The following is a 25,588-nucleotide window of genomic DNA, read 5'->3' on the forward strand; positions in this document are numbered from 1 at the left end:
CAAATTGTGTACTCTTAATTTGCTTCTGGTGCCATGTAGGAAAAGGGTGAGGCCCCCAAACTCCAGGTGTAAAAACAGCTTGGGTGCCTAGCTCCCCCCAATTCCTCTCTTCCTCCCCACTCCCTTTGTTGTAGTGTATGTAGTCAGCTATCCAAGGAACCCAACCAAGTGCTTTTTTCTGTAGTGGCGTTGTCATAGAGTTGCATTGTGATGTGATATGACCTGGAAATGGATGCATTCCTTAGCATTCTCCTCAAAATGTGTTGGGCTTAATAAAGGGTCTATGTCCAGCTGGGAGTCTTCTGTTTGTTGGTTTATATTCCACCTTTCAGCCAAAAAATGCCGCTCAAGCCAGTTAATAAAATACAGATTAAAACAAATCTTAATTAAAATATAACATAAAAAATAAATATGTTAAAACACAACAATAAAAGAAATAAGCAGCACCCATAGTTATGATTGGGAACACCATTTTGCACATTTTTCCCATAGGAGCAAAAAGTCAGTTGATGAAGACCAGTGTCGAAACGTGTTGGGAATTCAACTGGTGCAGCTGTTTTTTTGATTTTGGTTTCCAGCCTTTCAGCTGTTTTTTCTGGTTTCTGTTGATACTGTTGAAAGGCCACAAATACCAGCATATTTTAGTTAAAAGCTTTTCCTGCCAGTAACTGAGCTTAAGAGAGGCACTGCAACCTCTTAGAATGGGGGAAAACTGCACAAAAGCTGTGAAACCACCAAACAATCAGTGGTCAAGAGTGGGTTGAGGCCATGTGGAAAACCCTGAGAGCTGGATGGGGACCCTAGGTGGGCTAGATTTAGGCTGGAGGCCTGAGGTTCTGCACCCCTCCTGTAGTGAGTCAAACTATAAAACCATATATGTTACAGTGCAATTTTATGCCTGTCTACTCAGAAGTAAGGTTCATTATCTTCAGTGGGGCTTACTTCCAGGAAAGTGGGGGTAGAAGTGCAGCTTTGGAAAAGAGCACCATTGCTGGTGTTCCCAGTGGCTGGAATGAGTTCTTGTCAATGAATCGTTCAGGTTGCAGTGGGTACAATCCATCAGGGTGTTTTCCTCTTCAAACCCAAGGGCAGTGCATGACAAACAATGTTGCAAACAAAAGTGACGAGGGGGAGGAACATGTCTGGGGTGAGGGATGTAAGTTGTTCTCGTATCTGGAACAGTCATCTTGCTGTGACCTCAGTACAGCCACTTGAAACCTTGGATTTTCTCACTATGGAGATTGTGTATGTCTGAAAAGTTTTCACTGTATTCTCTTTCCCCCTCCCCCCAAATTCTTACATTGGCTGGGTTCAGACAACACAGTAACCTACACTCGAGGGTTGATTGTGGGTTGTCGTTGAACCGTGGGTTGTCGTTGAAACGTAGGTTATCGTGTTGTGGAACCCAGCCCCACTAACCAACCATGGTTTGTTAACCACAAACAACCCATGAAAAGAACCCATGGCTTGTTGTTGGGTTATGAACTGTCGGTTGTTCACAGTGGTTTGTTATTGCGGCTGGGTTCAGACAACATGATAACCCAGATTTCAACAACAACCCAGGGTTTAATGAAAACCCACACTCAGCCCATACTGAAACCCACTCGGTGTGACTCAGCCCTTAAGTGTCGGTTATTGTGTTGTCTGAACCCAGCCAGTAACTCGATTACACGATCTGTGTGTTTTTTATTTACAGCATTATTGGAAGAGTTTACTCCACTGGTAGAAAGGTTTGGATGTGATGAAAATTTTGTGGACATCACTGATATGGTAGAAATAAGACTGGAACAGTGGAAAAAAGATGATTTTCCTGCAATCTCTTGCTCTGGTCATGTATATAAAAGTCAGAGTAAGTACCTTTTTTTTTTTTTTGGACAAAATATCAAACTGGCAACCCGAATCAAGCTGTGTCTACTTTAGTTTTATTGCATAGGACAAACAGCCTTCACAATGTAGAATAATACAAAAGCTAGGTTAATGTGTATTCCAGCCTTAACGGGAATAGCAAATCTGCTATTTATGTTGGTTCATCTTCCCTACAGTTCTGCATATTAATGTCTAATCTTAACAGATTGTACAGCAAACTGAGTTACCTTTTAATTCCTTTAGGTTTATTAGCTGCCATGGGAATCTTTGAGATTTAGGAGGGTGGTATGAGTACTTTAAATAAATAAATACATTGCAATACCTTTAAGGTGATATAAATCTCACTGTTGTTAAGCAACAGCAGCAGCGACAACAAAATGAGCTTTCACTGGCCTGATTTGTACCCAACGCTAAACCATAGTTTAGCAGTATCTGCACAAGCCTCAGGCTCGAGCACTCCCCTCCCTTCTCTTCTGGTGTGGCCGTGAGATTGGAAGCACTCGCTTTAGTTTTAGACTAACCATGGTTTGTCTGAAGTGAAACAAATTATGCTTAGCATTTAATATGGTTTATTGAAACAAGCCAACTTCAAACTGTGCTTAATGATCCTGGCTTATTTCCTGGTTTAGACATAATGACAGACTGACATTAACTGAAAACAGCAGATGCTTCCAGTCTCATGGCCACACTCAAGGACAGGAGGGAGGAACGCCCAAGTCTTGTGCATATAACACTAAACTATGGTTTAGCATTACGTGCATATTAGGACACTGTGTCAAGCCAACCTGACAGCTTTTCAAGGGAAGATCCATCAACTTGGTCTATGCCAGTTAACAGCATTTGTGCAAGCTACCTGATAACTTATTTCTACTCAGCATCCAGTGGTGTGTTTGGGAAGTGGTGCTGTTCACATGGCATATCTACACTACAAGCTTCTATATCAGTTTTATGCCACTTTAGTTGCGATGGTTTCTCTCAATGACTCTAGAGAACTGTAGCTTAGAGGTCACTTCCCTCTCCTTCCTGAACCTGCAATTCCCAGAGTTCCCTGTGAATTGGTAATGATTATTAAATTAGTTTTAAGTCCGCATGTGGTGTAGGTATGGTTGTTACCACATGTCCTTGTCCACGCGTGTGTGCAAATTTGCATCTATACACATGTTCTCGACCAACACAGTAAGATTCAGATCATTTGTTGACATCGACTAGTATAGGTTGTTGAATCTCTTTCAGCTGGAGGGCCAAATTCCATTTCAAAGAAGCTCTCAGTGTCAGGTTTCCCTTTTTGCCCAGCAGAGAACTCCAAGAGCCAAATCAACACTCAGACCAGAGGCTGCATTTCCAAGGCTTTAATTCTATTTACCCTAATGAGGCATACAGATGCAGATTGCTAGAGACACACAGACTACAAAAGAAAACAGCCTTCAGGGAGTTCAGAGGGAAACTACGAAAGTTGATCTCCATTTGGGAAGAAGGCGGCAAGCTCTCTTACCTTAAGGGGTGGGAGGGGAAGATCTCCCCCTCTCCCGTGACACTTCCAGGCACAGCTGTTGACGCCGAGCCAATTGGGCAGAGTGATGGAGTTCAGACCCTATGACTTCCCACTTGTGCCTGCATCTTCCGTCTAAAAGTTCAGGTTGTTCTTCCCTTGCCTCCCCCTGTCCGCTATCACTCCCAGGAATGTGTGAAGGGGGGGAGGCTCTCCGTGCAGCTGTGCCTCTGAAGCCTGGGAAAGTTCCTCCCCCACATGTTGCAGCTGTTCCTCAGAATCTGAGCTACTCTGACACTCTATATGCTCAGAGGCAACCCTGACACTCAGGGGCCGCATTCCAGTGATGGGTTGGGCAAAAGAGGCAGGGCCAAAAATACCAGCTTATTTTATCTTAAAGCTGTTACTGCCAGTAACTAAGCCTTAGGAGATGCATGGTCCCAGGGCATAGCCTGAAGGTACATGAGGCTGAAGCTAAGCAGGTTTGGGTCTGGTCAGTGCTTGGAGGCGAGACCACCTTGAACCACATGTAGCCACCTTGAGTTCCATGATGGAAGAAAGGTGGGATATAAATGTAATAAATATTTCAACCTTTTGGGATGGGAGAAAGAACTGCTGAAAAGCCAGGAAACTACCAACCAATTGGTTGCCAGGGGAAAGGTACTGGTGCCAGGGGAAGGGGGGTGGCCCTCTTGGGAACCCCAGAGGGCCAGATTCGGCCCTCAGGCCTAAGGTTCTACGCCTCTGGACTAGTAAGATCAGAATGGGCATCTTAGCAGTTGCCATGCAAAATAGGTGATGGTTGTTCCAGAACCCAACAGAGATGATGGTGGGGCCAGAAGGTTTGGTTGCTCCAGTAACTTCAGTAGCAGCTGACATCTTGAAGCATCCTGTTGTTTTCCAATTGATTTTGGATGGTCTGTTTCTAGTATCCCCAGGTATGCATTTTCCATCTTGGCTTCCCATTGATTGTATTCCATTGTAGAGTTTTCTTTGAATGAAAAGTGCATGGTGTGCTAAGTGGGGATGGTTGGGCTGTTCTAATACAACTCATCCTAATGTTCTCCGTTCGCTTTGCAGCTGTCGATTTACATGATCCAGCACATAGACGATTAGCTGTGGGATCGCAGATTGCAGCAGAGATGAGAGAAGCCATGCGCAACAAGCTGGGCCTTACTGGCTGTGCAGGAGTCGCCTCTAATAAATTACTCTCCAAGCTGGTGTCTGGGATCTTTAAACCGAACCAGCAAACTGTTCTTTTGCCTGAGGGCCGGCAGGACCTGATGGCCAACCTTGACCATATAAGTAAAGTGCCTGGTAAGATGGGTGAAGGTTCCCCTGCCTACATTTGGTGTGCATTTATCTATACTGTTGTAAGAGAAAAGGGGCATTGGGAGAGGGGTGAAGGCAGAAATTCTAACTTCCTATGTTCTCTATACACACATCATTCCCTCTCATTGCAAACTTGAATGGCTGAATCTCATCAGTTTGGAAGTGATATGGGGCTATAGCAGTTAAGTGGGTGACCACACATGAGAGGGCCTTCTTTGCAGTGGCCTCACACCTCTGGAATAAGTTGCCATTGGGATTCGCCATGATCCATCATTGCAGGCTTTTAAGAAGGCCTTGAAAACATATTATTTTATTCTGGCCTTCTCCAAAGATGATTGCTTTTGTTGCTGTTTCTATTGCTGGTTTTGTTGTTGGTTTTTAATTGCTGTTTTTAGTGTGTTCTTACTGTTTTTATTGGGTTTTTATCACTCTTAATATCATACCAGCTTTATAAGTTTTATTGCTCTACGCTACTTTGGGAGGGCTTCTGCCCTGAAGGGCAGCCAAGAAATATTTTAAAAAATAAGTTTGGAAGTGATATGGGGCTATCCAAAATCAATGGGCTCGTTTCTACATAGTCAGGGGACTCTCTAGGTGTGCAGCAGTATATATGTTTGTAAATTAAATGGTAATACGAAAAACCCCAAACAGCCTGACATGACCCTATGAGCTTCCAGGATATACAGAATGTTGAGGTGTGTGTAGAGATAAAGAAAAGGGGAAATAGGGTGAGTGGGGAGGGAGAAGACGAATTTAGCCTGCTCAACCCTCTATAAGCTATTATAATAGCTTATCATGAGTGTCTGGACTGGGATGGGAGCATGTACCATGAAATTAAAAACAAAGCTCACCTCCCTGCACTGTACCGGTTTGTAGCTCAATGGTAGAGCCCCTGCTTTGCATGCAAAAGGTCCCAGGTTCAATCCTTGGCATGTCCAGGTTGCTCTGGGAAAAGCTCCTCTCTGAAACGCTGGAGAGCCATTGCCAGTTGGTGGGCCTGTTCAGATGTGCACAGGGTGAGGATGGTTAGAGTAACTACGGGGGGGAGGTAGCGTGGCCATGACGCGCATGCCTGTCACACGACTGAGAACCACATGGTGCCGCATGGTTCCCATAACCACCCTCCTCCATAGTTATCGTAACCACCCTCCCACCACCGCCCATGTTCCCAGTGGCCCTCACACCACAAAAACGCGCGCACTGGCTGCTCCATCTGTCGTGATGCACCAGTGACCATAGAGAAAGTCCGCGCCAGCTAGAGCATCACCAGAAGTGCAGGATGCTCTAGGCCATTGTCTCTATGGTTGCGGCCTCTACACCACCCAGATCCCGTTTTAACCACTGGGGAGCATGACACACGTAATGGTAATCCACCCTGGGATCCCTTAACCCTGCCTCAGGGGGGTGGTTAACCAGGGTGGTTTAGGAACCATAGTTAGCAGGGGTTTTGCCCCCCGCACGACACACTAAGCCACTGTGGTTTGCACAAATTCCCTAACCATCATGGCTTAGCATGATGTCTGAACAGGCCCAGTGTAGCATACTGAACTAGATGGACCAAATGGTCTGACTTGGTATAAGTTGGCTTCCTGTGTTTCAGGAGAAAGGAAAGGAAAAGCTGTAAAATGCTCAGGCTAGAGCTGGCATCCCCAAAGCAGAGCCCTCTATTGCTGTAAGAATCGGACTTCTACCAAGTCAGACTATTGGTCGATCTAGCCTAGTACGGAGGCTCGCCAGGATCTCAAAAAAGGAGAGAAACATCTCAGGATGCAAAGATTTTACTAATGGAAATCCCACTGGGCAATCCTTTTTTGGGCCTACTTTGGATGCTCACCAGCCTTTGCGTCTCCAAGATCTCAGGCACAGATCTTTCTCATCACCTGCTACCTTTCAGCACAGCAGAGAAAGTCTTCAGGGGGTACAAACAAAAAAATGTGTCCTTGCTCTCCCACCCCAAGGCAATTGAGCAGACCTGAATAGGGGCACTTCTCTTAGGGGCTGGGATGCACTTCAGCTTGTATTGTCTATGCCTACATCTGAGCTTTCCCAGTTCATCCAGCTCTCTCTCCACCAAGTATTAAAGTCTGTGGCTCAGTGGTAAAACACACGCCTTGCATGCAGAAGGTTCCAGGCTCAATCCCCAGCATCTCCAGGTAGGGCTGGAAAAATACCTGCCTGAAACCCTAGAGAGCCACTGCCAGTCCATAGTGACAGTACTAGACTAGATGGACCAAGGGTCTGAGCTCAGTATAAGGCAGCTTCCTATGTTCCATCATGCTACCTCACTAAAAGATTTGGGTTCCTCAGTTTTCCCTAGTAATAGTACAGTGCTGCTTGTAATAATTTTTCTTGCACAGGCATTGGCTTTAAGACTGCAAAGCGCCTTGTGATGCTGGGACTCAGCACTGTGTGTGATCTCCAGATGTGTCCAGCTGCAATACTAGCAAGAGAGCTGGGAGTTTTGCCTGCACAGCATATCCAGAAACTCAGCTGGGGGGAAGATGACTCCCCAGTCACCCCATCGGGGGCCCCTCAGGTATGTAAGAAAGAGACAGCTTCTCAAGAAAATAGATCATCTCTTTCTCCACCTTAGTTCTCAATATTCTCTGTCACACTCCAGTGTGACCAAGAAACAACACAGGTGGGGTTACGTTCAGAGGGGCTTCTTTGATTCTCAGTACCTAGGCTCACTGTGGTGCCGGAAGTGGGTTGAGATCCCACCCCAACAAAACAGCTTTTTCTTTACTTTCTCCCATACCACTGCGGCTATGGGAGTGGCTCCAATTTAACTAACAGGGATCCCATATAGGAGTGTGTTCCATGCACACTTGCATGCATATGGGCAAACCCAGTTTCTTGCAATAAACACAACTCTCCCCCCCACACACACACACACACACACACACGCATGCCCCATAATGATAGGCATTTTGATTGTGTTTGAATAAGGACAGATGATTCATCAGAAAATTGACCTTTGGTCAACCCAACACAGTATTTCAAAGATGATTTCATGGTGAACAAAACCGGAACTCTCCAAGAGGAAAGGTGGCTGGCTGGAAAAACCAGCCAATGGGGAATTTATGGATTCGTGGTTTCCTTCCTTTTTTATGAGTTCTGCATTTAGTTATCCCGCTTGTAATAATAGTTTTTGTTTTATTTTTTAAAATAATATTTTGCAGTCCCTTAGTGGTGAGGACTCCTTTAAAAAGTGCTCTTCTGAAGCAGAAGTGAGAAAGAAAGTGGAAAAACTGCTAGCTAATCTTTTGATCAGGTGACTATACATTTACTTATTAACCACATCGGGATTTGTTCAATGAGGAATATAAATATTCATCATCACAACAAAATTACTGAATAACAACAGCAGCAAAAGTACTGTTGCTGCTGACTTCAGTTGAGTATGTTATCGGAACAGATATGCCTGGGCATAAGCTGTCATCTCTCAGTTTGTAGAAACAATGAGTCTTATTTGCACTTTAAGGACTAGCACATTTATTATGGCATAAACTTTCATGGAATGCGCCCCATACTCTTGAAACAGGGCTGTAGTCCACAAAAGCTTATGCCATAATATATTTGTCAGTCTTGAAGGCAGGGGTGCAATCCCAGGCCAGCGGGCCAAAAGCAGCCTTCCTGGGGTCCCAATCTGGCCCTCTTGGGTTCTCTAGATGGCCACACACGCTTTGCCTGACCGCTAATTCTTTGGTGGTTTCCCGGGTTTTGTGCAGTTTTTTTTTTAACACTTCTGAAAGGTTGAAATGCTTCTCCTGTCTGCCTCCGTGTTTTCGTCAGGTTAGGCAAGGATGGTAGAAAGCCGCATACAATAAAATTAACCATTCGGCAGTTTCCTCCTATCAATAAATGGCCTAATCGGGAGAGCCGTCAATGCCCTATTCCATCCCATGTGGTCCAGAAGATTGGAACAGGTAATCACTCTTCATTGTGCTTTTGCTTTGAGTAGGTACAGCTGATAGTTTGCAGAATGGGCAACCTCATCCGTCCGCTTTTCCTCCATATGTCAGTGTGAAGGAGGCAGGAGGATAGAGCTACACGCTTGTTCAACAGGCAAACAGCTCCCCGTTGTGCTTGGCAGGGCAGCGCTCAGTTTGGATTTCTGTGAATCCGACTTGCGGATTCTGCAGCAGACTGACTTATTCTGAGTCGTACAGGTTCCGTGGACTTGGCAGACTGGTTTTTCACATTTGCACTAAGTTGCGCTTGTGCATTAACACCAATGCGCAGATGCACTAATCTGCATTATTTAATGTGCTAATTCTCATTACCTAATGCAGAGTTGCACAAGTCTGCATTAGCGCCAATGCAAATTAGCGCAAGTAGAAAGAAATTCTGGTTTTAAAAATCCAATTCCATCAATGAGTGGACAACAGAATGAAAGACGCCTGACAATCTGAAATACAGATGGAGTAGGTTTAATCAAATCTGTACATCCCTAGCACCCAGAATCCTCAGTTCTGCAGGTCCAGGCCCTCGTGCTCAAAAAGTAGAATGAAATTCTTGCCACAGTTCCCTCTTTTCCCCAAGCCTGGCTCCTCTTTCTCAGCCCATTACCTCCTTTGCATCCTTCCTTCAGCTTCGTTCACTCTAGGCTCCCTGTCCCTTGTCTACATCCTGGGACCTCTTCCCAGACATTATCACACCCCAGTGTCAGGTTTTAATCCCAGGCAAACTTGACAACCTTCCCTTCTCTCAAAGAAGCTGGATTGCCAACTGAGAAGTTCTCTGAAATTCTAAGCTATCCAAAACTTTCATCTGTTCCAGGCTCAGACTAGAAGAGGACTCTGTCTCAGGGAACAAGGATTTCTTATATCAGCCTCTTTGATAAGCAGGCCGTAATGGACTTCCAGATTAGACAAGTCATGTGTCAGTCAGTGCAAGGAGCTGGCCATTGCCCTTTCAATATTGTGATCTTCCCATTGTTGCAGCTGGATGTCCTGTCTTGTTCCTTGTATTTTCTTTTGCCCACCCTTTGCTCCAGGAAATACCTGATTCTTGTATCTCCGCATTCCTGGGTTAAGTCCGGCATTTCTGGATATTTAGCCTTCTCTGTACTTGAGCAATAAACCTGCCTGGCTGCTTCACTGCTCACTCCTGACTTGGCTCAGTTATCTTTCCCACTGGATCCCCCAGATCCAGTTGCAGCTTATCCTAAATCCAGATCTTTGGGTTTCAACTCAGACAGGTGGGGAAGGAGGTGAGGAATTATTTATAGCAATGGATGTTTATAAATTCCTACAAGCCGTCTGCAAGCATTAGATGGTGACCTTCTCCCAAGGCTTCCACTCTCTTGGAGTGCTCTTTTGAAGACCAAGCCATATGTTCCTCACGTTACTGTGATATTGGATTGGATTGCAAAAAAAGGGGCAACTAAAATTATCAAGGGGCTGAAGCAACTCCTCTACAAGGAAAGGTTACAATGTTTGGGTGTGTTCAACTTACAAAAAAATGTGAGTAAGGAGAGACACAACAGAGGTGTATAAAATTATGCATGGTGTGGAGGAAGTGGATAGGGGGAGTTTTTCTCCCTCATAATATTAGAGCCTGAGGTCATCCCATGAAGCTGAATGGTGGGAGATTCAGGACAGACAAAAGGAAGGACTTCTTCACACAGTGCATGGAATTTGCTAGCAGAAAATGTGGAGATGACCAGTAACTTAGAAGGCTTTAGAAGGCGATGAGACAAATTCATGGAGGATAATAAGGCTGTCGAAGGCTACTAGCAATGATGTGGGTTTTCTGGAAAAATTTGAATAGGAAAATTTTCAAATGCAAATTAGGGTCATTTGCATAGGAAAACATTCCATTTGCATCAAATATTTTCCCATGCAAATTAGATTAATTTACATTGGGTCATTTGCATCAGAAAATGTCCAGTTCACATTGAAAATGTTCTAATGCCCTAGAGAAATCCAATTTAGCAAGTTTATTTTACTTGTATTTACAAAACAACAAAGCTAAAGATGTATCCCATGTTAATTTTTTCCCCAGTACGCCACAAATATTTGACCTGAAATATTTGAGGGGAAAAAATGAAGCACACTTAGGGTGCAATCCTATGGCCGCTAGTCAGTAGCTAGACAGCCATAGGATAGGTCGGTTCCCTGAGCACTGCGTCGCAAGCAGCACGGAACGGCCCCACGCTCGGAAGAGGAGCGCGGAGCAGCAAACAGGGCATTCCTGGGGGTGTGCCGGGGCGGGGAACTCGGAAATGCTGGTACGACACATCAGTGTCGTCTGGCTGCCTGCAGCTAGACAGCCGCAATCAGCTGTCTAGCCACAAATGCAGGGGGGCTGAAGTGCAGAGGGGACGATCCCCTCTGTGCTTCTCCTGCCCTGCATCAGATAGGCAGTTGCCTCCGAGTTCAGTAGGATTGCTCCCTCCATGTGATTTAAATGTTATATTATGTAGACTTTTTTTTAGAAGTCTCGTAAAAATTTTAGAGACAATAGCATGTACTTCCCATAAATTATTTAAACTTAAGGGAAAAAAACACTGAAAATGTTGAGACACTAATTCATTTTAGGAACCTGAAGAACTGTGTATGATATGCTGAGAACCACTCATCTATTTCAACAGAGTTCAACTCTCCTCCACTACAGTTGTTGGGGCATCTTCAGTTTCGTTGTCACTACTTATTAATTCCATTTCGCTTTGAGTCATAGATATATTTCTATGGCATATATGTATTCTCTTACATGCTTGCTAGGGATAATTACCTGAAAAACATTGGGCAGTATCCAGCGGAGTGCTGCACCCCCAATAAGTGCAGCTGAGACCCACTGCTTGCGCAACAGACATTTAGCACTTCAGGACCAACCAGGAACAAGCAGAAATGTTCATTTCTGGAATGGGGCAGGTCAGCTGAGCTTGCATAAGGGAGCTCCACCAGCCTGTTGTGATCCAGAAACAAGTGTTTGCCCTCATTTCGGGGCTTCCTATGTTGTTGTTCAGTCGTGTCTGACTCTTCTTGACCCCATGGACCATAGCACGCCAGGCCTTCCTGTCCTCCGCTGTCTCCCGGAGTGTGCTCAAGTTCATATTCATTGCATTGGTGATGCTGTCTAGCCATCTCATCCTCTGCCGTCCCCTTCTCCTTTTGCCTTCAGTCTTTCCCAGCATCAGGGTCTTTTCCAGAGAGTTTTCTCTTCACATTAGGTGGCCAAAGTATTTGAGCTTCAGCTTCAGTATCTGCCCTTCCAATGAGCACTCAGGGTTGATTTCCTTTAGGATTGACTGATTTGACCTCCTTGCAGTCCAGGGGACTCGTAGTCTTCTCCAGCACCACAGTTTGAAAGCATCAATTCTTCGGTGCTCAGCCTTCCTTATAGTCCAGCTCTCACAGCCATACATTACTACTGGGAAAACCATAGCTTTGATTAGACGGGCCTTTGTCGGCAAGGTGATGTCTCTGCTTCTTACTATGCTGTCTAGGTTTGCCATAGCTTTCCTCCCAAGGAGCAAGCGTCTTTTAATTTCATGGCTACAATCTCCGTCTGCGGTGATCTTGGATCCCAAGAAAGTAAAATCTGTCACTGCTTCCATTTCTTCCCCTTCTGTATGCCAGGAAGTGATGGGGCCAGATGCCATGATCTTCGTTTTTTTAATGTTGAGTTTCAAACCAGCTTTTGCACTCTCCTCTTTCACTCCTTTCCCAATTTTGAATCACTCGGTTGTTCCATGTCTGGTTCTTACTGTTGCTTCTTGACCCTCGTACAGGTTTCTCAGGAGACAGGTAAGGTGGTCTGGTACTCCCATCACTTTAAGAATTTGCCACAGTTTGTTGTGATCCACACAAGCAAAGGCTTTAGCGTAGTCAATGAAGCAGATATAGACGTTTTTCTGGAATTCTCTTGCTTTCTCCGTGACCCAGCGAATGTTGGCGATTTGATCTCTAGTTCCTCTGCCTCTTCTAAACCCAGCTTGTGCTTCCGGTAGTTCTCGGTTCGCATGCTGCTGAAGCCTAGCTTGTAGGATTTTGAGCATCACCTTGCTGGCATGTGAAATGAGCGCAATTGTGCGGTAGTTTGAACACTCTTTGGCGTTGCCCTTCTTTGGAATTGGAATGTAAACTGACCTTTTCCAGTCTTGTGGCCACTGTTGAGTGTTCCAAATTTGTTGGCATATTGGGTGCAGCACTTTAACAGCATCATCTTTTAGGATTTTAAATAGCTCAGCTGGAATACTGTCATCTCCGCTAGCTTTGTTGTTACTAATGCTTCCTAAGGCCCACTTGACTTCACTCTCTAGGATGTCCGGCTCAAGTTCAGTGACCGCACTATCGTGGCTATCAGGGACATTCAGATCTTTCCTGTATAGTTCTTCTGTGTATTCTTGCCACGTCGTCTTAATCTCATCTGCTTCTGTTAGGTCCCTGCCTTCTTTGTCCTTTATCATGCCTGTCTTTGCACAAAACGTTCCCTTGAGATCTCCAATTTTCTTGAAGAGATCTCTAGTCTTTCCCATTCTGTTGTTTTCCTCGATTTCCTTGCATTGTTCATTTAAGAAGGCCTTCTTGTCTCTCCTTGCTATTCTCTGGAGCTCTGCATTCAGTTGGGTATATCTTCCCCTTTCTCCCTTGCTTTTCGCTTCCCTTCTTTCCTCAGCTACTTGTAAAGCCTCATCAGACAGCCACTTGGCTTTCTTGCATTTCTTTTTTTTTGGAATGGATTGAGTTGCTGCCTCCTGAACAATGTTACAGACCTCCATCCATAGTTCCTCAGGCACTCTGTCTATCAGGTCTAATCCCTGAAATCTATTCCTCACCTCCACTGTATATTCATAAGGGATATGATTTAGGTCATACCTGAATGGTTTAGTGGTTTTCCCTACATTCTTCAATTTAAGCTGAAATTTTGCAACAAGAAGCTCATGATCTGAGCCACAGTCAGCTCCAGGTCTTGTTTTGACTGACTGTATAGAGCTTCTCCATCTTTGGCTGCAAAGGACATAATCAATCTGATTTCGATATTGACCATCTGGTGACGTCCATGTGTAGAGTCGCCTCTTGTGCTGTTGGAAAAGAGTGTTTGTTATGAGCAGCGTGTTCTCTTGGCAAAACTCTATTAGCTTTTGTCCTGCTTCATTTTGTACACCAAGGCCATGCCTGCCTGTTATCCCAGTGATTTCTTGACTTCCTACTTTAGCATTCCAATCCCCTATGATGAAGAGGACATCTTTTTTTGGTGTTAGTTCTAGAAGGTGTTGTAGGTCTTCATAGAACCGATCAACCTCAGCTTCTTTGGCATCAGTGGCTGGGGCATAGACTTGAATTACTGTGATGTTGAATGATTTGCCTTGGATTCGTACTGAGATCATTCTGTCATTTTTAAGATTGTACCCCAGTACTGCTTTTCCCACCCTTTTGTTGACTATGAGTGCTACTCCATTTCTTCTAAGGGATTCTTGCCCACAGTAGTAGATATGATGGTCACCTGAATTAAATTCGCCCATGCCTGTCCATTTTAGTTCGCTGATTCCCAAGATGTCGATGTTCAATCTTGCCATCTCATGTTTGACCACCTCCAGCTTACCTTGATTCATTGATCTGACATTCCAGGTTCCTAAACAATATTGCTCTTTACAGCATCGGATTTTCTTTTCACCACCAGACACATCCACAGCTGAGTGTCCTTTCGGCTTTGGCCCAGCTGCTTCACTCTTTCTGGCGCTACTTGGAAATACCCTCTGCTCTTCCCCAGTAGTATATTGGACACCTTCCGACCTGAGGGGCTCATCTTCCGGCGTCATATCTTTTAGCCTTGTGATACATTCCATGGGGTTTTCTTGGCAAGAATACTGGAGTGGGTTGTCATTTCCTTCTCCAGTGGACCACATTTTGTCAGAACTCTCTGCCATGACCTGACCGTCTTGGGTGGCCCTGCACGGCATAGCTTATGACTTCACTGAGTTACGCAAGCCCCTTCGCCACAACAAGGCAGTGATCCATGAAGGGGTTATTAAATCTCTGTCGCACAAGGGCTGGGTCCCACATGCACGATGGAATCGCCGGGAGGGGCCACTTGCACAGCGTCCCCATTGCATACTGCCTGTTAATTACAACTTTGAAACTGCCAAGATTGCCTCATACTGTATTTACAATTGAAAAACAAAGCACTGGAAAAATGTCTGGGAAAAATCAGTTTTGGAAAAATGTCCACCCCAGATGCAAGGCTACTAGTCATGATGGCTGTATGCTACCGTCAGGATCAGAAGCAGCATGTCTGTCAATACCAGTTGCTGGGGGACAACAGCACTAGAAAGCTCTTGCTCTTGCATCTTGCTTTTGGGCTTCCCACAGGCATCTGTCTGGCCACTGTGCAAACAGAATCCTGGACTAGATAGGACTTTGGTCTGATCCAGGAGGGTCCTTAATATGTTCATACAATATCTTCAGCAGATTAGAAGCCTGCAGCCAAAGAACTGTCTGACTTAGTTCATATAAGTGTGACATTGAACCTTTCCTAACACACACACACACACACACACACACACTTTCTCTCTCCCCTTTGCTGATTCTTTTCGATTGCCAGGTCACAATGCTGCAGTGAAAGGAGAAGCCACACCAGGCCAAATTCCCCTGTCAGTGTCCAGCCAGCCTTCCCCAACCTGGTGTCCTCCAAATGTTTTAGACTACAGCTCCCAGGATTCCTGACCATTGGCTCTTCTGGTTGGAGCTGATGGGAGTTGAAGTCCGTAACATCTAGAGGACACCAGGTTGTGGAAGGCTGGTCGAGACATATAAACCGTTTTTCCTTATGTGCCTTGTCTCTTTACTGCCCAGCCCTCCTAGCACTCCTCTTTTCTTCTCCCACCCTCCATAACACACAGCCCCTACTGCCCATAGGCAGGAAATCTCGTCTCCTCTGGGCTCCTTCTTGCCTCTGTTCCAAGCCTCCTGCCCTTGCTCCAGGCTCCTCTTCCTCTACCCATTGTCTGCTTTGCAGTAGGGATTCTCAAGTATCCCTCTGCCTTTGTGAGACTTTGTGAGTGTTCCATGCAAATGTTTGCAAAGGCCAGAGGCCTTTGCGAATGTCCCAAGTGAACATTTCCCATGTGCCCGCTTCCCCCTGCCCCAAAGCACTCTGTACCCACCCTAAGAAACTTGTTTGGGGCAGGGAGAAGGCAGACAGCAGAGGTAGATGCGGGCACCCCAGTCTCTTTCCACCTGGACTGGGACTATACATTCTAGCATCCTCAGTGGGAAAATGACCTTCTGTGCATGATGCTTACTGAAGGGGCCTTCTCAGGACTGGGAGTGCCGAAAACCACCTCTGTCCTTCCCCTGTTCCAGGATAAGCTGGGGAGGGGTGGGGAGCAGCTTGGGGCAGTACAGGTGGTGGCAACACTGGTGGCTCACAGGATTGGATAAGCACAGATCTGTGTTTGCTCCAATCCTGCTCAAAAGCATTTGACTGAGGACACTCCTTGATCAAAAGCTTGCAGCATACCTACTCTGCACCCTTTCTTCAGCCTCCTTCCCTCTGGGCTCCCTGTCTTTTTGCTTCTCTGTGTCCCAGGATCTTTTCCTAGGCCTCGTCCTGCCCCTGTATGAGGCTTTAAATCCCAGCCAAACTGACAACTTTGCATTCCCTCCCAAAACTTGGACTGCCAAACGTTCTCTGAGCAACTGAACATGCCGTGCCAGCTCAGGGCCAAAACACACATTACTTTAAACCCATATCTAGCAGGTAAGTCTTTTCTTCATTTTTACCCTGGAGCTGGCATGGGGGACCTAATCTGGATCGGGACCCTACTGTACATGTGCTTTTAAGATCTGGATTGGGGACCCTGCACCTACTCCAAAGTTAAAATGGGGGGGAAACATGTAGCTGCTAGCTATGGCTTTAAAGTAATGTCTGTTTTCGCCCTTATCTAATCAGTATTGGAGGCTTCACCACCAAAAGCACAATACCGTTTCCATGATCTCTGTTGAAATTTTGGCCCAGAACTTGTTGGGTACTGTATAATGTGTAACTGCATTGTTTTTCCTTAATTTACACATTTGTGTCCAGATGACTCCAGTGTCAAGACTTACCTGGTTCCCATCCTTATGAAACTGTTTCGCAAGATGATCAATGTACAAGTTCAATTTCATGTGACCCTTTTGAACGTCTGTTTCTCCAACCTCAAGGACCCTCCTGCTTCTGCCAAGCAGTCTATTGGGTTTTATTTCACTCGACCATCAACTTCTTCAAACAGTGAGAAACTTGATCATGTAAGTTCAGAACTTCTTCTTTTACAGCCCCCCCTGTCTCAAAGGCTTGGGGCAAATTACAAAGGCCAAAGGAACCCAGCAGAACAGAATAATGTGTACTCAAATTCTCTGCAAAAGACAGAAGCTTGCTTTTAAAAAAAAGAAAAGGATAGCAGAGATTTTTTTGGAAATTGAATTTTCCTCTTCCTTGGAATTACAGCATTACATGTATCCCAGCTTTGCAAAGAGAAAGAACCCAGTACTTTGCCATACTTTTGTCCTATCCCTGCAATGCCAACTCCCTGCTCTGTTTTATACGCAGTCTCCCTTTTCCCCCCACATGCTGTAATTGGTGCAGGAACATAACTGGGATGGGTACATTAATTCTGTTAGGAATGTAGGAAGCTGTTTTCTATCAGTTGGTGTATTAGTTCATCTCTCCTGGCATTTCAATAGGAATGGACAGATTGGTCTTTTCCCATTCCATGCCAATTTCGCATGCGTTCATTCACAAGTATATTCTGTCCTTTTTCCACATTTATCTGTGATTTTTAAATATATACGCACAACATTTATACTTAAATACTTATTTTTGAATATACTTCTCAACATTTCAATTACATTGTATCCTAAAATATGCATTTTATATGCATTTTCGGTACGTTTGTTGAACCAATAAATTCAGAGAAGTGTGAAATACGTAGGATAAATACATTCTCATCCACATGTTGGTTCAGGAGGTGCAGATTAGGTCAATTTGCTTCAAAATGCTGACCAAACAAGCATCCCTAGAGTGGAAGCAGCTCTCCAAGGTCTTAGGCACAAGGTGCTGTTTCCCATCATCTGCTATCTGATTCTTTCAACTGAAGATGGCAGATGCTTTAGAAACATACAGTTCAGGAGCTAAATCCCAGGGGACAAAATCCTGTAGAAACTGACAGTTCTTGCAGCCCTGAAATATCAGAGATGCCTGAGTGGTTGCAGAAAACTGTAACCAGATATTTAGATGAAACCCAAGTTTGGAAAGAGGCTAAACATTCTAAGCCATAGCTCTACATTGACAAGGGCCTCAGTGCAGACTTAGCAGAAGACATTCATCTGCTACCTGATCCTTTTAACTGAAGATGCCATGGCTTTCATCTTCTGTGAGCAAAGCATGCACTATATCACTAAGCTGGGTTGTGGGATTTGGCTGTAGTGGAGCTGCTGGACAGTATAAAATGACTCAGACTGCAATCCTGAACGCATTAACTAGGCAGCAAGCCCTACTGAAGTCAGTGAATATACCTGTTTAGGATTGCACTGTGAGGGCGCAGTCGATAGGATGATGGATGATCGTAAGCCCCTGAATTCAGAGGCTTACAATCATCCTGTGCATGTTCTTTGCCTCGCCATCCTCCCGCCCTGCAGTTTTCGCTGGATGGGCTTTTTTGCCTGTCTAGCGAAGGCGTTTTGGATGGGGAAGGAAGCAGGCAGGCAGAGGCTTAGGGCAGTTCGTATCCTGGCCTCTCCAGTCTTTTCCCTTCCCTGCCTACTGAAATGCTTCCTTTTCCCCCTCTTTGAGGTTGAGTTCCCAACCTCAGAGGCCAGCTGACATGGTGGATTTCCAGTTCTCCCTCCGAGGTCAGAGCACGGTCTCAGACACTGTCTAAGGGCCATAGGATTGCTCCCTAATTTGCTTGAACAGAAGAAGAGCTCTGCTGGAATAGACCAAAGGTCCATCTATTCCAACATCTGGTTTCCCACAATGACCAGCCAGATGCTTCCAGGAAGCCCACAAAGAGGGCATGAAGGCACCAGGCCTTCCCTGCTGGTTGCCTCCCCAGCCATTTGTGTTCAGAGATATACTGCCTCTGAACCTGATGGTTCCATATCAGTTAAGAGACCTTTCCTCTATAGATTTGTCTAAGCCCCTTTCGAAGCCATATTAACCAGTGGCCCTCGCAACAATTGCTTTCGCTGTTTACTATTATTTGATCCAAGTGAAACGCATTAAACGGCATCCATTAAAAATATGATAGAGTCCCATTTTTACCCATTAGTATTAAAAAATACTAGTACTATAGGAGGATCAAGATGAGCCTCTTGCCTGATCACCGGTGGTGGACAAGAATCTAATCCAGGGAACCAGACAGGGGAGCTTTTGTAAATGAGGAACAGTGTTCATGGACTAGTAGTTTCTGTGGACTTATTTGAAGGTGGTATGAAAGTACTGCCAACATGGAGAAGCAGTAACTTCGGTGATTGGTCAGCAGTGTGCTACAGTTAGTTGATCGAAGGATGCCTGTTAAATCTTTTAAACTGTGTGCAAAATATTGTTTCAGGAAATGGAAAATATGAACGAACAACATACAGCTCCAGAAGGTCAGATGGACCCTTGTGAAGTCTTACCAGGGGCAAGAAACGCAGGAAGTATAAAAGCTTCAGTGGAGACCCCAGGCCTCCCAAAAGAAACTGGCATTCTTGAATTCCCAATTCACTTGCTTCCTGCTGGCATTGATTATGATGTGTTTAATCAGCTTCTGGAGGACATTAAGGAGGAAATCATATCTAGCCAAAAGGGGGAAAGAGCTACCGCAGCAACTCTTTTGAGCCAGACGTTACCTGCCTTGAGAGAAGAATTGCCAGACAAAGCACAAAGCAAAACAAGCCATGCTCCTTTGCATTCTGGAAGCACCCACCAAAACATTAGCTCTTTGGCTCTCTGTAATATTGTACCCCCCAATGAGGAGCTACCACTAGCTGTTCAGGCAGATATATACGGTTGTGCGCCCAGCCATCCTGTTTCTCAACACAATCCTCTTGAGGTTGCTGAAAAGGCATCGGTCACTGACTGTACAGGATCTGTGGATGTTAAAAATTCATCCCTAGCTCCATCTCAGCCTTCTGGTCTCTGGACCTGTATTCCGGAGGGGCAGAAACACCCAGAACAGCCTGCCCTGGATGGAGAAGCCACCCATGATGGAGGCTGGAAAGAAGGTCCCAAACTGGTCCTTCCTCCTACTGTTGATCCCAAAACATTTTCAGAGTTACCTACAGAGATACAGAAGGAACTATTGGTGGAATGGAAGGGTCAGGATCCTGTTTCTGAAATGCGGGCCAGTAAAACCCATGAGAGGCTTAAAAAGCGAAAGAAAGGGCCGCCTTCACCCTCCCAGGCAAACAGCTTATTGAGATACTTTAAACCACAATGATTGCTGCATACACTTGGTGTAGAGATTGTGGGTGTAGATACGTGTGTAAAACTACGCGGGCTGACTCTTATGGTTAAGTTCTAGCCTCTTTTTTCTGAATTCATCCTCTTGTTAAGAAGGAACAAAAACCCACTGTAGAGGTAAAGGTCACATCAGCAAGAGAGGTTCTAGCCTAGCTTTAGCACTGACGTGCGGTTCTCTACAACAGCAAGGTTTTGTTTCACACGAGGGAGCGTTCAAAAATGCAGCTTCCCCCCCCACCTGTTGGCTGAAGTGATACAATCCCCGGAGAACTCAACCACAAAATATTGCTAATTATGTAGGTGACCTTTAAAACCACCTTTGCCGTCTAAATTTTAGATATCGTCAACATTTTGAAAGGAGGCATAAGAAAGGGGAAGAGTGGTGAGATAAAACACCACCACCGCAAGCACTTTGTCCTCCACTGCTTTAGCCAGACAAGCAGGAACACAGGGATGGGGGGTGGGGAGGATGAGCACATGATGATAGCATAAACCAGAGGAAAGCAACCCACAGGCCACATACGGTGTGCTTGCGCTCTGTCTCTCTCTCTCTCGCGCACACACAAACACTCACTCATTCACCCAGCCATGACGCCCTCTGCTGCTACAACAGCGAAAAAGAACGACAGATAGCCATGCACATATACAACCAGCTAGAGTGGCCCTTCAGGACAACACTTTAAGGGCTGCGTTCCATGGTTTCGCCTCCCGGCCTGCACATGTATCCAGCTGCCTCCTGACTGCATTCTGACTCTTCTCTTTCTCTGGGAGTAGGAGCAGTGAGGGCAGGCCTTGAAGTGCGTGTGTATGTGTGTTTGTGCGCCCAGACAAGTGGATAGAGAACTTTCTGGACCCAGACACTCCCGTGGGAGAAAAAGCTTATGAAAACGAGACTTCAACTTCCATCTTAAAATGGGCATACAAATGAAAAATCCTGGTTGTGCTAAACAAAATGAAATGTGCTATGAACCATATAATAAGACAGTGAAATCTTATAACAAATAAAGCTCCTTCCAGTTCCACCTGTTCCCACTTGGGTGCTTTAGGGTGCAATCCTATACATGTAGGCAATCAAAAATCCTGGCTGGGGAATGCTGGGAGTTGTAGTACTTTTGTCTGCCTAACATGCATAGGATTGCACCCTTAAGTCGTGGAAAAAGTTATAGTTGCCAGCTATGTATGTGACTGCAATATGGCTATTAAAAAGACACGAGCTTTGCCCAGGATGGCACGTAGTAACCTCTTGTTTCTTCCCTTTTGTAGGTTTTGATCTTCGTTATTAGCTGTAATGGGAGCTTTCAGTATAAGTGATGCGGGGCTGTTATTTTCTTTACCCTTAAGTATATTCCATGGGAGTAGACCATTGGGTTTTCCACCTGATAAAACACTGCATATTATTCTTATAATTGCTAGTGTCATTATTCACTGGGGCAAATAATGAACATAAGGGGTTGTAATGCCCTGGAAAATGTAGTTAAAGTGCTATTGAACTAAATGAGGTTACATACACAGGTCCTCTCAAACTGGCCACAGTTTTGTCACAGTCTTTAGAAGTAGGTATAGGGGAGGGTTTTGTTCAGTTCACGCTTTGATAAGAACTTAAATTCACACTTCCCAAATCAGTATGTGGACTAGAATGGTGTTTGCACTTTTCAAAATTTTGCTGTTTTCTGAACAAAAAATGTGTGCACTTAGGGGAAAGTGCACACATAAATGTATATATTAAAAAGAAAAAAACATACAAAAAAGTGTTATATAAGGGGAAAATGTTTGCCAAAAAAGTGTATTTTAGGCAAAATTGTGTACAAAAATACATATATTGGGAGAAATGCACACAGAAATGCCTCCAAACGCTTGCGTGGATTTTCTTCAAGTCATGAACTGATGTGGACATGGAACAAAGTGAGGACGTGCAAAATGTGAAACAGAGAAACTGAAATTAACAGGTTTGTCCATCCAAATTCAGAAGTGAAGCACTAGAAGTATATGGTTGGTCTCTGTTCCTGCCTGCAGTATATATATTAAGTTTCCTGCATCCAAAAACCCCATGTATCCCAGGGACCCTCTTCTTCTGAAGGCCCTGCCTCACAAATAGAGGTTAAAATGTTGATTTCATAGTGATGTTTACCAGAATAGAAACACAATTTTATTCATTCTGCCTGCCTCTTCATGGCATTCCTTCTCACACATATATAACAGAGGGAGATGAGAAGGGGAGTCATTCCATCAGCAGTGCTGAAAGACTGCCTCCATGAAGGCTTGTCCCTCAACTATTTCCACCAGCATCCATTCCAGCAGGCTGTAACAGGTGAGATGGGATGGGGCCATTCCAGCAGCCCACCTTCATTTTCTCCTCTCCATTTTTCCTTGTGTGTAATGTCTTTTTAGATTGTTAAGTCAGGGACTATGTTGTTTATCTGATTGTCTGAAAGCCACTCCTGGGAGCATTTTGGGGCTGAACAGCAGAATCAAAATATTTACACGCACTCTCTCTGGACAAAATAAGAGTGTGCGAACTGTCGCTATTTTGACATTTCAAGCCCTAAGCCATGATAACTGCAGGAAAAAAGACTTGAAGTAGTACCTTTCCATTTTCGTGTTTTCTAGTGACCTGTCTATATATTCATTAGCCCACTATTAACAGGAAAGCCTTGAACAAATGTTTGTGACTGGCTGGGTCCCAGATTGGGTGCGGGGGGTGCGGTCTGATGTCACACTACTTCAAAGGTATTTTCTCTTAAGAGAGGAAGATCCTGAATTATGGAGTCGGGAGTTAACAAATCTTAGTTTCCCTTGGTACCAGCCAAACCATTTTCTCTCTATGGTCCTATCCCTCCTCTCCAGAGGGCACAGATCCTTCTGACATCACACTGAGCTCGAGGCTCTGCATAATTGTGGGGGCTGGGACTATGCCCTCCTGCACCACTGAGGAAAAGGCGGGAGGTTGTCCCCATTTCATTAAGCCTTGGCCATGCTGGTGGGGGATGATGGAGGTTGTAATCCAAATCTAGAGGGCACTAGGTTGGGGTAGGCTGCCTTACTTTGTCTTCAGTGAGGGTGGAGTAGCCAACGGTGGGGATACCCAAGTCTATCAGTACAATGTTAAGTACTCACTCAGATGTGAGGTGCTATTTCAGTGGTCCTGACCTCTGAGTGCATAGGATTTCAGCCTTTGTTCTATAGAAATGTTAGGTAAAAGTGTGTAACTGTAAATATATTGTCCTTGCCTTAGAGTCAAGGGAAGATAGTGTAGCTAATCAGAATCCCATGGGAGATTTCTGTTGCCTTTTTATATTAATGCTGTCTGTATTGCATGTCATCATTGGCGTGATGATCGCTGTATCATTCCACATTAATATGTGCTACCATAGCATACACTTTCATGTTCTTTTCATCAGCTTATTTGTTTTGCCCTCATTCTTCAGAAGCTCTGCCACTCACAGAAGCCCATTAGCTTGAATACACATCTCACTTGAGGGTAATATGTGGAAGTGGGGAAAAGGCGTTTGGAGAACTGCATAATAGAGAACTACCTCCATTTTATTCCTGAGGGTGGTGTAATTATGAGAACCCCTTTCTGCCTGGCTCTAAATCAGGGGTGGGCAACTTGTAGGCCAAAACATCTGGAGGGCCACAGCTTCCACCAGCCCTTACCACTGGTTATGCTGGTTAGGGCTAGTGGGAGTTGTTGACCAAAACATCTGGAGGGCCAGACGCTGCCAACCCCTGCTCTAGATACAGGCCTCGCAAAATGGCAGTTACCTAGAATTCTGTTACCCTGTAGGATTAAAAGTATCTCCTCAGCATTTCTATTAGTGACAAATGTGTGAATCTCCCAAATATGTACAGTCAGGGCCAGAAATATTGGAACAAGGTTAACTGTTTTGGCAGTTGGCCTCTATATACCACCACATTGAAGTTGAAAGGAAACACACCCAGATGGGAGCAAAGTCAGGACTTTCAGCTGTAATTCACGGGGTTTGACAAACGGGACAATAACCATTTGGAAAGGACACCCTGTGGCACACACACACACCCATCATTGGTGGCTCATAAGTAATGGAACAAACCAACATCATTTCAAACTTAAGGATCGCCTTTAATACCTGGATGAAAATCCTTTGCAGTCAATGACTGCCTGAAGTCTGGAACCCATGGACATGACCAAATGCTGAGTTTCCTCCCTCGAGATGCTTTGCCAGGCCTTTACTGCAGCTGCCTTCAGCTCCTGCTTGTTTGTGGGTCTTTCAGCCTTCAGTCGTCTTCAGTAAGTGAAAAGCTTGGTCTATTGGGTGGAGATCAGGTGACTGACTTGGCCATCGAAGAACATCCCACTTCTTTGCCTTCAGAAACTCTTGGGTAGCTTTGGCTGTATGTTTTGGGTCATTATCCATCTGCAATATGAAGCGGATGGACACATGGACACCTCTTTGGGCCTCATGTTGGGAGTTCCAGTGAACAGCTACCAAATGCAAATGTAACACTCAGAACAACCTCCAGGCTTTTTATCTGCTTGATTGGTGATGGGGTACCCAGGAAACAGGCCACACCTGGCCATGCAGCTGCTTGTCAGCCATTTGTTCCATTACTTATGAGCCACCAACGATGGGTGTGTGTGTGTATGCCATTGGCTGTACTTCCTGAATGGTTAGTGCCCCACTTTTGTCACACCCCTTGAATTACAGCTGAAAGTCCTGACTTTGCTCCCATCTGGATGTGTTTCCTTTCAACTTCAGTGTGGTGGTGTACAGAGGCCAACTGCCAAAACAGTTATCCTTGTTCCAATATTTCTGGCCCTGACTGTATATAAAAATTTGGATGGAGGAGGGATATGGGAACCTTTGTCAGTCAGAGTAACTGGATATCTGTGTTTTCCTGATGTCTAATGCAGAAGGTGGCCATCTCCATCATACACCCTCTGTGAGCTTCTTTGGAGCACTGTCAAGCCACTTGTGAAGAGAGAACAGTGTGGTGTAGTGGCGAGAGCGTTGGACTGGGAGCCCAGAGATCCGGGTTCTAGTCCCCACTCAGCCATGGAAGCTCACTGGGTGACTTTGGGCCAGTCGCACACTCTCAGCCCAACCTACCTCACAGGGTTGTTGTTGTGAGGATAAAATGGAGAGGAGGAGGATAATGTAAGCCGCCTTGGGTTCCTTGCAAGAGGAAAAAAGGCAGGATATAAATGCAATAAATAAATAAATAAATAAACAGTGAATGAGATGGTCCTTTGGTTTGACTAAGGATGTTATAGAAATCCACAACAGATTCAAATGAGATCAGATTTCTTTGAATTTGACCAGCTTTTTCAGAGTCATGTGGACTTGCGGACCATTATTTAAAAACTTTGGGGGAGGATTTGCATATTAGCACAAGTGGAACGAAATCTTCCTACATCCCTTAAAAAAAAAACGGATTCCATCAGTGAGCAAAACAAAACATGCCTGACAATCCATGAAACACAGACAAAAT

The 25,588-nt window shown here is 45.0% G+C and overlaps 1 protein-coding gene across 1 annotated transcript in view; it reads left to right on the forward strand.

Annotated features, from left to right (window-relative positions):
* POLI (DNA polymerase iota) overlaps positions 1-21,523 on the forward strand; it is a 30,884-nt gene extending 9,361 nt beyond the window's left edge. The window contains exons 4-11 of the mRNA XM_084832923.1: positions 1,697-1,849; positions 4,436-4,672; positions 7,045-7,223; positions 7,870-7,961; positions 8,483-8,616; positions 16,721-16,923; positions 19,227-20,419; positions 21,383-21,523. Of these exons, the coding sequence (XP_084689049.1) occupies positions 1,697-1,849; positions 4,436-4,672; positions 7,045-7,223; positions 7,870-7,961; positions 8,483-8,616; positions 16,721-16,923; positions 19,227-20,096 (1,868 nt within the window). The 3' untranslated portion in view covers positions 20,097-20,419; positions 21,383-21,523. The remainder of the gene's footprint in view (positions 1-1,696; positions 1,850-4,435; positions 4,673-7,044; positions 7,224-7,869; positions 7,962-8,482; positions 8,617-16,720; positions 16,924-19,226; positions 20,420-21,382) is intronic.
* The last annotated feature ends 4,065 nt before the right edge of the window (positions 21,524-25,588 follow it).

The sequence above is a fragment of the Heloderma suspectum genome, chromosome 2 (assembly GCF_057233095.1).
Source record: "Heloderma suspectum isolate Gila_16-S chromosome 2, 16-S_ref, whole genome shotgun sequence".
In the NCBI taxonomy this organism is placed as follows: Eukaryota; Metazoa; Chordata; class Lepidosauria; order Squamata; family Helodermatidae; genus Heloderma; species Heloderma suspectum.